This window comes from Equus przewalskii, unplaced genomic scaffold, assembly GCF_037783145.1.
Source record: "Equus przewalskii isolate Varuska unplaced genomic scaffold, EquPr2 contig_5313, whole genome shotgun sequence".
NCBI classification, from domain to species: Eukaryota; Metazoa; Chordata; class Mammalia; order Perissodactyla; family Equidae; genus Equus; species Equus przewalskii.
The window spans coordinates 93,952-110,968 of NW_027227713.1; the positions used below are offsets into that span (position 1 = coordinate 93,952).

The 17,017-nt window shown below is 44.3% G+C and overlaps 1 protein-coding gene across 9 annotated transcripts in view; it reads right to left on the reverse strand.

Moving 5' to 3' along the window:
* Nucleotides 1-17,017, reverse strand: part of LOC103541147 (aldehyde oxidase 4) — a 60,187-nt gene that overhangs the window by 28,434 nt on the left and 14,736 nt on the right. For 7 of the 9 annotated variants that reach the window (XM_070606796.1, XM_070606797.1, XM_070606801.1 and 4 more), the window contains 13 exons: nucleotides 16,870-16,931; nucleotides 14,374-14,457; nucleotides 13,656-13,736; nucleotides 12,264-12,408; nucleotides 11,924-12,016; nucleotides 10,017-10,168; nucleotides 8,706-8,799; nucleotides 7,196-7,305; nucleotides 5,026-5,210; nucleotides 3,928-4,090; nucleotides 2,024-2,116; nucleotides 945-1,114; nucleotides 526-640 (listed from right to left, as the gene is read on the reverse strand). In XM_070606796.1, the coding sequence (XP_070462897.1) occupies nucleotides 526-640; nucleotides 945-1,114; nucleotides 2,024-2,116; nucleotides 3,928-4,090; nucleotides 5,026-5,210; nucleotides 7,196-7,305; nucleotides 8,706-8,799; nucleotides 10,017-10,168; nucleotides 11,924-12,016; nucleotides 12,264-12,408; nucleotides 13,656-13,736; nucleotides 14,374-14,457; nucleotides 16,870-16,931 (1,547 nt within the window). The remainder of the gene's footprint in view (nucleotides 1-525; nucleotides 641-944; nucleotides 1,115-2,023; nucleotides 2,117-3,927; nucleotides 4,091-5,025; nucleotides 5,211-7,195; nucleotides 7,306-8,705; nucleotides 8,800-10,016; nucleotides 10,169-11,923; nucleotides 12,017-12,263; nucleotides 12,409-13,655; nucleotides 13,737-14,373; nucleotides 14,458-16,869; nucleotides 16,932-17,017) is intronic. The other 2 variants (XM_070606802.1, XM_070606803.1) reach the window with 1 other exon arrangement.

Sequence of the window (17,017 nt, forward strand, 5' to 3'; positions counted from 1 at the left end):
TGGTTCTTTTAACGTCCTATGCTCTGTGTTGTTTCTAAGACTTTCATGACTTTTTAGAAGCCTTCCTTGAGAGGGCTTATGGCTTTTATCAGAATCTCAAGAGTCCACACTTCTTTTTTTTGAGGAAGATTAGCCCTGAGCTAACACCCACTGCCAATCCTCCTCTTTTTGCCGAGGAAGACTGGCCCTGAGCTAACATCCGTGCCCCTCTTCCTCTACTTTCTATGTGGGCACGACTGCCACAGCATGGCTAGACCGGCAGCGTGTAGGTCTGCACCCAGGATCCAAACTGGCAAACCCTGGGCCGCTGAAGCAGAACATGTGAACTTAACTGCTGCACCACTGGGCTGGCCCCAAGAGTCCTCAATTCAGGAGAGAATTTGAGAATTACTGAGGTGGAGTCAGTGGTTTCCTGCAAGTCTGTGGATGTGGACATGAATCCATGGATGTTACAGTCATAACCAATAATCATCTTGGTGTTGCCAGCAGAGTATTTGAACAGGCAGCCACCCACGAATCCCACACCTCATTCTGTGCATAGAGAACCTCTCCTTTGTGGTTATTGTTCCCTGGAACATCCTCTGCTGTTATCACGTCAACCACACCTGGAAGTGCCAAGGCTTTTGAAGCATCAATTGATCTGGGAGGGAAAATTGGAAAGCACACGTTGAAGTTGCAGGGCTAAGTTCAGGTACAATATAAACGATTCCTCAACCACAGCGAGAACTACAATGGACCATATTCTGTGTTAAAAGTGCTGGTATTTAGCAAACGTTTTGACTCTTGGCCATAAATTCTTTCATAACTATGCCTAAAAAATGACTGAATCACATCCAGAAGAGGAAATGAGTACTTTTAATTAACTTATATAATAAGCTCTCAATTTGAATACGAAATTTTAAATGCATTTCAGTAACACATAGGCACATCTTTTATCTCCTTACACGATCTTTGCATGAGCTCTGGTGCTGGTGACGACAGCCAGGAAGAGTTCTTGGGCAATGGGGGGCATGTCATCAACAAACACAGCTTCCCCTGTGGCATGTTTAATGGCTGACTGGTGCATGACTGGGTGGCCAACCGGGTCTTGTGGAGGTTGTTTGGGATCCACACACTGTTAATGAACAAGGCAAGTCATTTTACTGCCAGACATTCTCATGCACTGCAAACTGGGTCTAATGCATCTGGCTTACTCACAAGTCAAGAAAAACTATAGGCCATTGGGTATCCACATCCGTGAGTCAAAGTTCATAAATATCCACTGAGTGTTATAGTAAGGGACATCTCCTGGTTACAGTCCCCTCTCCCCAACAAAAAAGAAGACATCGTTCCTGTCCTCAAGGAGTCTACAGCCTTGTTGAGGAATCAGAACGCACACAAACACACATTAAAATAACGTGGTCAACTTTGTCTCACAAGAAAAAATAGCTTACACAACAAATATAGTACAAGGAAAAATACACAAGGTCCTGGGAGATTCAGAGTGGTTGTAGTAAAGTAGGCAAGGCTTTCTAAAAGCAGTAAATGTTGGGGTGGGCCCCGTGGCTGAGTGACTAAGTTCTGGAGCTCCGATTCGGCAGCCCAGGGTTTCGCTGGTTCGGATCCTGGGTGTGGACCCAGCACTGCTCATTGAGCCATGCTGAGGCGGCGTCCCACACAGCACAACCAGGAGGACCTAGAACTAGAATATACAACTATGTACTGGGGGCCTGTACACAAAAGCAATAAATGTTGAGTCAGGTTGTAAAGGCAGGCAGACCTTGGCCAAGAAAAGGAGGAAATTTTAAGCAACCAAACTGAAAATAGTGGAGGAGATTCAAAATTCTTTGTGTAGCCTTGAGTAAAAACATGAAAGCTGAATCAAGCACGTCATGTGTGGGTGACAATGGGTAACATCAGCTGGCTTTAGTAGGTTTATCTTTACAAGTAATACAAGATACAGTTATTGAAAAGAGGGGGATACATGAATAATGCACACATCTGAGTGCACAGACAGATTAAAAACAAAACCCTACCGACTAACCTGGAACATCTGAATGCCTTGGGGGGTTTCTATGGGGAAATCTTCTAGAACGCTCGTGAAGTTTTCGGGGATATCAGGAAACTTCTGGGGATCCTGAAAAGAAGATGATTTCACGTTTTACAATCTGAATGTCTGGCTTGGAAAAAGACATGTAGAAACAGTCATCCAATTTGTTCTCCCAGTTATTAGACCCCAGTTCTGCTGGGGGAGAGCCCTGAGCTTCAAGTGCCCTGGGCGGGCAGCAGGTGTTTGAAGAGCAGCTACATCTGCTTATGCACACGGAGAAGTCAGTGTCATTTCCAGGAGGTGAAGACATCCCTTCACGACAAGGCCTCCTTCTGAATGGATGGAAATATGTACACGTCTAAATGGATGCTGTGCTTTCAAATCCAGGCCAATCTTCCGGGCAAACATCCAAGAAGCAACTGAGCTAGTGGGCAAAGACGACTTGTCAGTCATCTACAAGGATGTTCAAGTACAGATTACCTGTGATCGTGAAGAAACTAGAATTAACCTAAATATCTAACAACGGGGAAATAACTAAACGAACTATGGTACATCCATAAGGTACAACATTCTGCAGTCATTAAAAATGACTTTGAAGAAGTGCATTTATTGACGTTGACAAATGCTCATGAAATATAGTTAGGTGAAAAAATTAGTTACAAAAATGTGTGTACAGTATGATCCCATTTGTAATTAAAAAAAATAAAAATACAAAAGTATGTATTCCAAATGTTAATAGTAGGATTATTGGATTATAGCTGATTTTTAGAACTTTTTCTTCTTTATATCTTGAATTCTTTTATAATTGTAGAATATATAACATAATAGGATATGTAATATGTAAGAGAATATATGATAATGTATAGAAGATGAAAAATAAAAAATATATTTAATATACTATATACAATAATATATTAGGTACATACTGATCATTTATACACTGAATACATTATGTAATATGTAATAGAGTAGATAATAAAGTAGAATATGATACTACGAATAATAAATGATATTAATAAAAATAATAAAAAAAAGACTGGCTGAACTAACACAGTAAAGCTCTCAGCCATAAAAGAAATGTGGATGTGGTCATTTGTCTGTCATTTCTGGTTCAACTCATGGCTTTTCAAGGGGACACTCACAGTCATGGAGTAACTCACAGTCATATTTTGAGAAACACTGCTGTGGAAGTAATTTTAAACTAGGTTAGGAAGAAAAAAACAGTTAGGAAAAAACTAGAAACAATCTAAACATCCAAAAATACGGGACAGATCACATAATGGTACATATCTCCATAAACATGACATGTGACCATTATGTCACAGTGTCACTGAAGAATATTTAACGACATGGAAAGATGTTTCTGTTACTAAGAGAAATAAGCAAGCTTTATAAACAGTTCTATAGATGTAAATGTGTGACACCTATATATACACACCCATAAAGAAGGGTTTAGAGAGATACACAAATCATTAATAGTGGCTAATTATGGGTGATGGGATTATAAATGATTTTCTCCTCCTTTTTGCCTTACTCACATTTTCTAAATATTAAAGTAGGTGTTATTTTAACAAGAAAATTTTCTTTAAAACAGGAAAAGATGTTATATATAAGTCACTTACTGAAGGTTCTTTGCTACTGGAAGTCAACTTGATATTGCTCATTAGTATTTGTTACAAAAATTGTAGGGCAAACGATTAACAAGCTTGTCCCCTTCTCAGCCCAGGAGTGAAGGAGAAGGGAGCGGGAAGGACAGGGAGGGAGAGGGGCCAGGAGGAAGCGGTGGGGGCTGGGAGCCCCACCCTGAGGACCCCGCTATCACAGCCAAGCAGGAAAGTCCTTCATGTGCAAGCCCCCAAGAATGTCAAGGCACCCGGAGACCCAGAGAAAACACTTACCATTTTGTTCAGTCCTCGCCTCACTTTGAGGTAGAACTTGAAGAGTAAGCTGACGATGAGCGTCCGCCTGTACTCCACCAGGCCGCCCTCAGCCGCGGGCGGGACGTAAACCGCATCCAGGACCCACCGGCAGGCGTCACTCAGCGCCGTGTCATCCCATCGCCTAGTAGGACAGAGTGGCAGCACTTCACAGGAGAGGCGAAGACAGACGCTACACTGACGCAGCAAGCGAAGATGGAGAGCAATCTCTGTCCATCTTTGAAGCCTAAACAAAATGCCCTCAGCTATTTCACTAGCTGTCTTCAGAATCTGATGCAAAGGCTCCCAAATTCTCCTTACCAAGTGCCCCTTTATCACTATTTTAACTATTTCGCCCCAGGAATGTTGATTTACCTCAAATAGCTTGGGTAGGAAAAGGACTAAAATCAAAGCTTCCACGATCCCGGCCGTGGCGTCGTTCAGCGCGGGGTCTCAGCAACCAGCCCGCACGAACACCGCGGGGGACGGCCAGGGGAGCGCTGCATTGTTGACGATGCTTGTAAAATTTTTCACAAGTGAAAGTTTCTACGTAAATGCTTTGGAAGCATCGAGTTATTTTAATACCGGTGAAAAAACTGCCTTAAGTCCTAATTGTTGAGAGTGAATATGATGAGTGGATAAACACTGTTATAAAAGCGCCAGTTGGAAGAATTTTGAAAACTTCTTTCCAAAGGCTAAAAATAATGAGAGTGACAGGAGGAAGGCCCTTTAGCCTGGAATGTTTCATCTTCTTTACAGGCTTTAAGGACGTTTTCAGATGTCTTAGGATTTACTTATTTGGCAGGTTAATTAAAAGTGAAATTTTGAAGAGAATATCTACTTAGATTAATTTGTGCATAAATCTTATTACAGAAACTGCAAGAAAAGAATCATTGTATCTTGAAAGACGTTGGCTTTTGGGTGATCTTTATTTTCTTTATACTTTTCTGCAGTGCTTAAATTTTCTGCATGATTATATATACACATATTCTAGTAAAAAACTCTCCGAGTGCTCCTTTCATGAAAGTGCGTTAAGCTGGAAAGGCCTGCGCTTCCTGTCGCAGATGTGCTGTGACGTACCTCCCAATGAGCCGCTGGCAGGCCTGCCCGGCAGAGACAACGGTGGGGCCAACACTTCCGTAGAACATTTGAAGCGCCTTAATCCTGTCTGTGCTGTCCTCAAACCTGACGCTCATCCCAGCGTTGACAATGGCAAAGGCGTTCTCATGACGTTGGGCCAGCCGCAGTCCCCACACAAAGTGCCACTTGGAAGAGAAAAACACTCAGAACATTTAGAGCTTCTCTCCACTGACCCAAGTACAGCAACAACTCTGATGATTACTTATAATGAAAAGGATCCTGTGAGTGACATTGAGTTCTCACACAGGTACTGTTAGTGCCGGTAGTGCTGAGCGTGTGTGAGGACTGGCCTATGTGCTTTATATGTATTCTTATTTAATGCCCACAACAACTCCACTCATTTCCAGTTTACTGATGAGGGCACTGAGAGGTTAAGTAACTTGCACAGGGTCCCACAGTAAGTGGCAGAGCTGGGGTTCGAATCCAAGCAGGCTGGCTCCAGAGTTGGTGCTTATCTACCTTCATCACTCAGTCACCACACGTGGCCTCCGGCAGCTGACTTGGGTCTTAGCAGTTTCTACAATAAGAAGCTTGGATTTGGTCCGATGGTGCCCCAGGGGCTGCTGAGAGGGGCGGGGGAAGGTGGGACGTCTCTCGCCACGCCTCCACTTTTGCCTGTTCCAGTCTGGTGTTCTATTTGGTTTGGTGTTCAAATTTTATTTGAACAAAAATTTCTACTGTTGAAAGTAGACAAAGCTTGAAAACCAGTGGACCAAAGGGCCTCCAGAGTTCTTTCAGGTTTAAATCCGTGATTCTGGGGTAAATCTCATCACTAGTATAAAACAGTAGAGCCAAAAAGTCAGGGAGCCTCTCTGTGTGGCCACCATCGTGGTAGGGGTGGGGGTGGGGAGAAATCAAACCCTCCCACCGGGGACTTTTGAGGATAAAGCATTTTGGCAGAGAACACAGTGGCGGCACAGAAGTGTCTGAGACACGCTGATCATATTCACTCTACTGTGCTGACTGCTGGGGACTTCCCTCTCCCTTCCTGCTGCCACCACCCTCTTTCCTTTTTCCTGCCTGAATTATTGCATCAGCCTCCTAACTGGTCGTTCAACTTTCAGTCTATCCTCCAACCAATTTCACCTCTATCTTTCTAGTGGATTGATGTTCCTAAAATACCACTTCCATTAAGATTGCCCCTGCTTTCAAGCCTTCAAAGATGGCTGTCTGCTAGAACATGTACGAACTCCTTGAAGGAGCAACAGAGATGCTTGGTGCCGGAGCCCAGCGTCATCTCAGCGGGCGGCTCCAGCCCCCCTGCCCTACTGCCTGGCCTCCAACCCCGGCACCACGGCCCTCTCTCGCCGGGAGTGCTCTCCTCCTTCTCTCCACGGATCTCTGCTCAGGCCCAGCTGAACTCTGAACACTGGGGAGGGCTCTCCCCATCACGGGGACTGCTCTTCACCCACTCATTTCCTGTCTGAGCTGATTAGTTATTTCCTCTTTCAAGCCCTTTCTCTTAGATTTAGAGATCTTCAAGGACAGGACCCTGTGTCTTATAAATTCCTGCAGTGTCTTCAGGGTTTAGCTTGGCGTGTAGAGTGGGAAGTAGACAATAAGTAAATAACTTTATCTAAAGCATTTGGTTAATAAATGTTGGCTGACTTTCAATGACTTGCTGTCGATGACGCTGACTATGGTTTTACTCAATCTTGACTAAGATGCAAATTTATCTGAAACCAAAACTTTAGCTCCTCACCCAAAAGGCTTTCCTTTTGCAGAGAGATAGGGCTCACAGAAATGCTCTTCTTTTAAAAACAAAATAAAACAAAAGGATGTAATAAGAATGAATATGTAACACTGGATTCAGCCTGGACTATATCCATCTTTATACTGACACATATTTTTAAATTTAATTTAATTTTTTATGGAGGAAGGGATCCATGAAGGCAAAAGTGGCCAGGGTCCCCAAAAGTCACCATGTGGCCCTGATATGAAAACAAATCCAATGGTCATCTGGGAATTTGCCCCTTCCTGGGAGCAGCCACAAAGTCCCCCCGCAAGCTGGCTGGAAATGGAAGGACACCACCCCGGAAGCACCCTGCGGCTCATTGCGCGGGGCGAGCTGGGCTCCTTCAGGGCGGGCAGCGGGTCAGGGGGCCCTTACCTGAGTCGAGTAGGGAATATGGACCGATAACACAATCTCTTCCGATTTAAGGTTGGCTTCAGGTGATCTCTCAAGGAAACGGCCATCTAAAGGAATCTGCCGCTCTCCTTCTGATAGAGAAAATGACCTTGGTTAGGACGAACCTATCAAATTGGAGAATGTGCAGCAAGGGAGAGAGGTCATATGTCTGACGGAAAGAGAGCGCAGGCTGGGAGCCAGAAGACGAGAGCTCTAGTTCCAGCTCCCAGGCTGGGTCACCTTAGGCAAGCCACAGATCACTGGGGCTTCTGGCTCCTCACCTGCAGAACACAGGATTGGACTGCAGAAGCTGAAAAGTCTTTTCTGGTTCTTAGTGCCCACTAGACACCACTCACGATTGCTGGCCGTGAAGAAATTTAAAGCTATTTGGAAACAACTCAGTACAAAGTAGGTTCGCAAAGAGGAAATGGGTACCAGGGCTACAATGTGTTTCACAAATGGGAAAACTGAGATCCAGAGGGGTTAAGTGACCCAGTCCAGAGTGCGAGAGGTGGCCCTAGTGGCAGAGGTGGGATGTCTGATATATAGGACTTTTTTCCAAACATTTACCATACTCTCTTATTTGATCCACCATACATATATGTATGCATGTGTGTGTGTGTGTGTGTGTGTGTGTGTATATATATATATATATATTTTTTTTTTTTTTTTTGGTGAGGAAGATTGGCCCTGAGATAACATCTGTTGCCAATCTTCTTCTTTTTGCTTGAAGAAGATTGTCCCTGAGCTATCATCCATGCCAATCTTCCTCCACTTTGTATATGGCATGCTGCCACAGCATGGCTTGATGAGCTGTGTGTAGGTCGCCACCCAGGATCAGAACCTACAAAGCCCAGGCCGCTGAAACGGAGCACTCAAACCCAACCACTATGCCACAAGGCCTGCCCCCACCACATTTTTTCAAATGTGATTTTAATCCAAGAGAGTGTGTCTTATATCAGTAGCCCTATGAATAATATGCATTTGTTATTTCCTTAAGTTTAAATCATTTTCTCTTGGCAAAGCTCAAGATGTCTTTGAATAAAGAGAGAAGTAATGAGTAATATGCCCCACAAACTTGATTTTGTTTAAAATGAAAAGCCCTATTAGAAAAATTTCCATCCTTATGAAACTCTGATAGGAAATATGCCAATAACTTGAAAACCACAAAGATGCATCTCATTAATGTTGTCTTTAAATGCTTCGATACCACAGTTTGGACTGTGCATAAATGCGGCCAAATAGTTAAGAAAAATTGTCAGGTACAGTAACTTATCTGATCTACAAGGACACAGAGCATCTGAAGAACAGGTAATTGACCCAGGTTCATCCCTACGTTGAGGTCATGTAGATATTAGCCCACATATATTCGGGGGTCTAAGTTAGAGTACCTGGGCTCCTAGTTCAAGTCAGACACACTTGGGTTTGTGGGAAGAGCTACACAACGCACAGCGACAATTATAAAACAGATACCCAGAGCTTCCTCTCTTACCTTTAGATATCACATTGATGGTAGCATTTCCTGCGGCTAAAATGGGATTTAGGTCAGAATAATTAGGTCTGCTCACCACATGTCCTCCTAAAGTCTGAATTAAAAAGATAATATTTTTTAAGCTACACTTAGCTATTTGACAAATAAGGAATTGTGTATATAAGGATCTTGTGTAAGTTTTTAATTCTCTTCTCTGCCTCACAGAAAGATCTCGCAGAGTTTTGGGGGCTAAATAGATCGAGACAACATATTGTGCAAAATCCCCACCCAGGACCACAGTCTAAACTTGTTGCTTGAGAAAATCCTCCTTTTCCATGTGCGGTGAGAAGGAAAATTTCTTCAAGAACTGATCCTACTGTGAGTCTCTGATGACACGGGGGAAGGTAGAGACCTGAGCCTGAGAAAGTCTAACGAGGCAGGACGTGTAGCATCACACTCAAGACGTCTGCTGTGCTGCTGCTGTGCAGCGGAATGCCTCTCTGGTGCCCTGACCCAACTGCAAAGCCGCTTCAGACACAGCCCTGAATGAGGAGCTTTGAGGGGACTTAGGGGGCAAGGTGATGTCGAGAGGAACCGTGTGGTCCAGGAAAAGGGGCAGAAGAGGCAGGAGCTGAAAACATATGGTGGATTTTGAGAATCAGTAGAAATAGGGTCAGGGAAAATCAGGAGAAACATCCCCTACAAAATTCTGCCAAACCGCCCATCACCTGTGGAATGGGCAGTGGCTCAAACCAGTTACTCTTAGATCTTGAGTAATAATAATAAATAGCTAACTGGGGACATCCAAGAAGACACATGCGGGACACACATGTTTAGAAACCGACCTCAGGGCAAAGGTCCGAGAGGAGAACCAGCCATGAAAGAGTCTTTCTGCAGTCTGTGGGGACCGCAGGCTCGTGTTTACTACACCTTGGGTGAAACACGTTTCTCAGACTGTCAGAGCTGGACAGGATCTTAGAGACAGTCCATTTAGTTGAACCTTAATTTTTAAAATGAAGAAACAGTGGCTTAAAGGGGTCAAGCGGCTTCTCCAGGATCCCACCACTCACAGGGGACAGGCTGGGAGAGTTGGGGCATCTTTGGACTCTAGTACGGTAATCTCGTGGTACAATACGCCACTTCTCACCTTGGACACACACATACCCATAACGCGACACCTCTCACTTGGGGCACACACGCACCCAGTCACACTCATGGTAGAGGCTTGTTTGACACTGACTTGGGATTCCTCTTCAGGGTAATGTTTGCCAAGTGACAGAACGGTAGGACTGTGCTTGACTGTGGCTAACTGCGCAGAACCAGGGGACGTACTGCCATGTTCCTAATCTGGGCCCCGGCCAGCGTCCTGAGGTGCCTCAGGAGAGCGCGGTGCGTCCTCGTCTTCATCTTCGGTTGCTCCAAAACAATGAAGCGTAAGGCGTCGCTCAACTGGGCCAGGCTGTATCCTGCACCTATTGTCACCCCTGAGAAGAAGGCAGTGGAACATGAACTTAAAGTGAACTGTAACCAGAGGCATCGGCTGCATGCAAACAATCTTTCAGATATGTCTTCTCTTTTCATGTTAACTGAGAATAACAAAGACCAAAGATAAAGATATTTCTGGCCATTTGCTTTATTCCCAAATATTAAGTACTCAACTCCTTTTCTCAGTCATGTATACCGTCATATTTTAGGACATATCAACCACAGATGTCTGAAATTCATGGCTTGGTTTACTCCCAATTTAGAGTTTTCCTGAATATATTGATCAACTATGAAAATTTCAGCCCAGGTTCTGTAGGACTTGTAAAAGCTCACTAAGCTTAACTGGGAATTGACTTTCGAATCTGCATGGCCTGCTTGCCCTCGTCCACAGACATCTCTTCCCATTGCTCCCTTATCAGCCCAAGTGGACAGACGCTGCCTGGCCCTGGGACCCGTTCTACCTGCCGCTGTGCGGGCAGGGCACGCTGTGAGCAGCACTGCCATCCGGTTCACGCCTTCCCGATGGGGGCGGGACCACACTCAAGGGGGTGAAAAAAATCTCACTCTGTTTATACATAAAGCTCTGATCCGCACACTGTACAAAAACAGATATGTGTTCTATCTGTGGTGCTTACATTTCCTGCAGGGATGGTTAGAGAGAAAACGTCTCTGGCTCCTTAGAGAGGCAATAATGAAAAGGCTGAGTGGCATCCACACAGTTCTACAGGCTCCGCCTCCCTAGTCTGTGCTCCCACCTCGCCCTAACCAAGGACATCCACACCTCGCTTCCAGGCCTCTCCTGGACCAGCCTGGCCTCCCCTCCCTCCTTCTCCGCCTGTGAGGCCGTTGACACGGACTTTCCAACAGGTGAAAAATGAACGGGCAGACTGACGGAAGATTGGCAGGTCAGAGGGGAAGCAGATAATTTTCCATTTGATTTCCGTTTATTCATCAGGGAGAACCCTATTTTATGTCGCAGTTTTGGCTCCCATAACCTGTTGTCCATTCAAATGCTGGGTTTGGGTAGTGGACGGTGGGCTGTGTTCCTCAGGCAGCCTTGTTCGCCGCAGTCCGTGGAAGGAGTCCTTGAGCAGGAGTAGGAAGACCCAGGATCCAGTCCTGACTTGCCGTGTGTTAGCTGTGTGACGTTTAGGAAGTTGCGTAAGCCCTTTGATTCTGCGTCTTCTCTAGGAGAATGGAGACACCAAGGCTTCCTGCTATGTCTCCCTCCCAGGTCGTCACGAGGATCAAAAGAAACGAGATGCGGAAGCACTTCTTGCTGAATTGTGAACAGAGCGTAAAAATAAATAAAGTTGCTATTCACATTTAACTTTTCAAATCTCGTGGCCAAGGTTTTTTTTTTTTGTTTTTTTTTTTGGTGAATGTCCGTGCACACAGGACGAGCCATGAGAAAATTCGTGAAGTATGGAGTAATGTCTGGCAAGAACCTCTCCTACCGGCCAGCCTGTGTCTTAAGTCGTCTTATTCCGTCTGTCCCTCCGTGGCTGGCGGGGCTGCATGACATCTTCCCGCCACTGTGCCTCCTAGGACATTGTAACATTCAGTGAGGCGGCTGAGTGGGTCAGTTTGAAAAAGTTCCTCAAAGATACACAGTAGGGACACAATAACTATTTTTGAATGAATAAATGAATAAATGAGGTCACACGCTCAAATTAGCCCAGTGCATGTAATTCATTATTAACAGCTAACCAACAGCCAATAGTTACATCTTATTTGAAAAAGAAGGTGCTTACCCTCATCTGTGGTCTCCACAAAATGCAGTTCTGGAAGCCAGAGTGGAGATATGAAAACTGGATGGAATTCATCTCTGAATTTCATGCTGGGCCCTTAAGTAGGAAAATATTGAAAGCAATTAGAAAAGGAAGACAATGGGTGCTAACAGATCTCACTTACTGGTAATCCAGGGTAAAAATTGTGCTGCACGTGACTTATTTGCAAAAGAAAACAAAAAAGCATTCTAAAGGTCCCCAGGTCTCAAGAAGTAAAAACAAACTGTGTGTACAAAGAGTTTAACAGAGACGCAGATGTTCGCGTTAGCTAATCCAGACCACAGAACGTGCTTAACCCACCCACCCACTGTGGTGTTCCCCATGACGAGGGGCGCTTTGGGGAACTGGGTTTTCAAATCCAGAAGGTCGTCCAGGGTCACGGGGGTGAGCCAGGTGGTCCTTTCCCCCTGGAACGCCAGCCTCCTCTTGTTTGGGTCTTCTGCCATTCTCTGCAGAGAAGCAAAGCCGACAAGCTTTGAGGTGAGGCTCGTGAACCACAAGCCACGAGCATATCCGCTGCCCTAGGGGTCCAGATGGGCTGCTCATCATTTGAGCTTTCTGAGGTGCCACAGCTTCTAGGGATCAGGAAAGGGTGGCCTTCTTTGAGCTCAGAGAGTGCAGGGGACTTACCCAACATCACACAGCTGCACTGTGAGACATGCTAAAGGCATTTTGTAAAACTGGTAAAGTAAAAATCAAATGATACTTATGATGATGAAATTACATTATACCACCTAGATTGATAGGATCTGGGCGGGCACCACTGATAAACATCACGATAGGTGTCTGTCCATCAGCTGGAAGTAGAGCAGGGCGAACTCGATCTACACGGGTGGAGGGAGTGTGAAGAGGAGGTGCCGGCACTGCGGCAGCGGCTTAGCCTGCACTCAAAGAGGCAGGCTGCTCGTTCTCCTTCTGCCCCAACAGCAACTCAGAGGAGCCCCATCTTGGGATTAGGTTTTTTGTAGGACAAAAATTGTTCAGAGGCAAAATTATCCTTGAGAAAAATTCCTTAAATTATTCATCAGGTAGAGTGTAAATGGATGTTTTTACACGTCTGTAATATACATGCATACTTCTATACATACGTATATATCTGTATCTATACATATAGTCTTTAAATACCAGGTGTGTCCAGGTTCTCGCAGTCTGAGGGGTGCGTGGGGACTGACGCCCTCTGAGAAGTCAGTGGAATCATGTCCCTCATCCTCATGCTCTCTATGGGGCATAGTCATGGAACAGAGTGACAGGCACAACACACTATTTATATTATTCTCTCTCTCTCTCTTCCCACTAAGTTGAAATCAGAGAAGTTAATTGCAAGAGTAATGTAATTTCATTATAATAAGTATCATTTGAGTTTTACTTTACCAGTTTTACAAAACGCCTTTAACGTATCTCACAGTATAGCTCTGTGACCTTGGGTAAGTCACCTGCACTCTCTGAGCTCAGTATCTTCAACTGAGGAGCTTGAACCAAAGTGTCTCAGAGCTCCTGGCAACACCACTCTTCTAAGCTGTCTGCTCCACAGTATTTATAGTGGACGTGAACAAGTCCCTAAAAATGGGTTATTTTCCCATGATCATATTGGACACACTTCCAACTTTTAATGTCTAAAACTCAGTAATTCCATTGCGTAATACAAAAAGGCTGAAACCACATCATCATAAGAGACAACAAAAGGGAAGTATCTTACTATCAGTTCAGGAGGAAATATAGGTTCCTGGGACGGATCCAAGGGCTGGAATTCGTCTTCATCATACAGTTTGGTACACATCTCAAGAAAACAAAACAAAACACAATGGAACTTCAGAGTTACCGGGAGACAGACGGGAGTCTCTAAGTGCGGGACTTCAGAGCCACGTCTGTCCCTCGGACACCGGGACACAAAATGGCGGTGCCAGAGCCACAGGGCGCCCCGAGGGGAGTTCTTCAGCCCTCAAAGGGCCGGGATGGTCTCCCCTGCAGATTCACCGTACTCTGGGCTTCCTCCTTTGGTGTCAGAAATTGGCTTTTAAACTCCTGTGCTGGGTCTCAGGTACTATTTGCCGATATTTCCTTGCCCTGAGCATGAAGATGCACCACTGCTTCCATCCCCCTACAGCTTGTGTGCCTGTGTGTGTGCGCTTGTGTGTGTGTGCATGTACTTGTGCTTGTGTGTGTGCATGTGGGGTAACCCGAGATTAAGGCACAGAAAGTTGTAAAGTTTCAGGAGAAAAACAGCCTTCTGTGGTGACCGGCCTCGTGACAGTTACGGGCTCCCTAATGTGAGGAGCAATTTTTAAGCTGTTTATGCCCTGAATTCACTTACTTTGCACTTTACTTACTGAAAAGAATAGAAAACTTGGATAAATTTGGATTTATGGGAGTATTTCTCAGTTAATCCCAACTGAAGTGGAACACCAGACACTTACTTTTTCCTGTCTAGTCACGAAAGGCCTCTCGTCTTGCTCCATGCAACATCTTCCTGATCCTTTCACTTGGCAAACAGTTGATTCCTTAGGAAGTAAGGAAGTTTAAAACAAATTCACCGGTCAATTCTTTAGACACCACGCTGAGTTCCAGAGTGCCAGGCCCCACGGGAGCCGGGGGAGAAGTAAGAGAGCGCATCCTTGCCCTCCAGGACTCTGGGATGGATGGGGTGGAGATCAAGCTGTTCCAGCACTCAGCAATTAGGGGAAATTACAGGAGCGTGCAACCGTGCTCACGATAAGGTCACGTTGATGGTGTCACTCAAGGCTCAAGGGAAGACAAAGGGGGCTAGAGGAGGGTGGGGCCAGCCAGCTAAGGCTCGCAACTAGAAGTGAAGTCAATGGAGTAGGGTTATAAGGTGGAAAAAACCAAAGAAGATGGCTCTTCATTATCCTAAAGGTGAGACGGTGTGCATCTGTAACGAAGGCCTGGAAGACAAAGTGCCTTTAAGACTTTCTATGCACAAATATAAATACACTGAAAACCCAAGTTTAGTTGGATGATACTGGAGCTATTCTGAATTATTTGGATGATTCAAGTCCCAAACCATTTTATCTTCATTTTCAGGAGATTTCATACAGACCCAAAGCAGTGTTTTGGGTAGAACTGAATTCACCGGTCACTTACGGCAATTCTCAGACTACTTCTTTCACCCCTGTTTGCCCTTTTCACGTGCACACGAAGCCTGCGGGGCTGTGGCGGTTTGAAGACCTGTGGTTCGACTTCACACATGGAGTCAAGGGGACTCGGGTTTTGATTTCTGCTGTGGTACATACTACCTGGGTTGACTTGTTCAATTAGGAAGATAAAACCCATCCCAAACAGGTTTGTTAGATTCAAATATGAAAAACGCACGTGCCGTATCTGACACATAGGAAGTGCTGTAGAAGTGGCCACTGATGTCTGTACTTATAAGGCAGTTTCCTACAGGGTTCCGAAGGAATTCGGATTTGTGACAATGGTACGCACAACACGGAACCAACTACAAGTGGCTGCATGTGGGGACCCAGAATGAGCGAGACAGAAAGATCCATCTTTGCATACGTTTTACTCCAGGAAAATAATCATATCGTATTAGGTTAAATCACATGGAATCACTGTTTTTGTGGATCAAAAATGGTGGGATATCGGCCATTCATATGCTTCAACATAAAGAGTATCTTATTCAGGATTCAAAATAAACTATTCTGTAGTTTGTAAAGCTTTTTGAAATACTTCACTACTGGCCTAAAAGCAGATGTTTTTCCCTAAGACTTTGGCATTTGGAATTAACTTGAATTGATTTTGGTCAACCAAAGTTATATAAAATTAATTTTTGCCATAAAAAATGGGTGCTGGAAAAACATTCTACCTGAAACCTTGTTGAAAATATATCTTCTCTTGACATTTAGTGTGCTGAAAACTTAACATATCTCAAAACTACCCCTCCTGGCATACACAAAATCATTCTTTTCCTACCTCCTTCATCCTCTCTGATGATTCCTTGACCTCACAACTTTGAAAGCCAACTTGGCTTTCTTTCTCACTGCATCCTTTATTGTTGGGAGGTTATGATTCTGGCAATCCCTTTCCAAAGAATTACCTTTCTGGGCCCATGTCCACCACATTGGTTGAGGGCTCATCCCCTCATGCATGGGATACTGCACTAGTCCATGCCTTCATCCCCAACATGTCTCTCCAGGGATACTGCACTAGTCCATGCCTTCATCCCCAACATGTCTCTCCAGGCTTCTCCTTCTCACAGGCAGGGGCCAAGAATTTCCCTTTTGAAATACTGTTCTCGTGTTACTCCTATCTTGAGAACAGACAATGACCATAGATTGGTTATCAGCTTTAAGTCTAAATGCCTTAGCCCAAAATAATATCTTTTTACTCTGTCAGGCTTCAGCCACGTCAGTTTCTAGCTGAACCTTGAACATCTTTCTTTTCCCTACTTCCACGCATTTTCTTAAGTGGAATTTTCTACTGGCCTCTCCTCATCCATCCATTTCTATCACTTCCTTTAAGACCTTGCTCACAATTCCTATCCTCAAAGAAGTCTCCTCTGTGTCTTCCCTTCCTGCTTATTAACGCTCTTTAATTCATGTTCTTTCAAAACTCGTAGGCCTGGTATAGAGGATATATTGAGCTTTTAATATCTTGCTTTTTAATTATGCTTTTATTGTTTCTTGGGCTAGATTTCATTTTCTTGGAGTTTACATTTCTTGATGTCATGGATCATATACTTTACTTCTTAGGAAAGTGCCTAATTTAAGGCTATAAAAAAGTTAGTTGCTAAAGGTTTATTAAAAAATACCGACAGTGGCATTCAACAACTTTCAGTGGTTAGAAAGGCCAAAACAGGGTTATTTTAGAGCTGATTGAAATCAATAGATGATTTTATGCAAAGGCTTATTAATACATTAAATCAACTGAAAAAAGAATTTTATTTAACTTACCACACAGAAAGTTTTCCCACTTTCTACAATTGGTCGGTATCCAGTACAGCGGCACAAATTACCTAATTCAGAAGAGATCAACTTTTAAGGAATGATGTAGAAATACATTGCATATTTGTGCTTCATGTGTTCAGTGGAATGGCTAGCT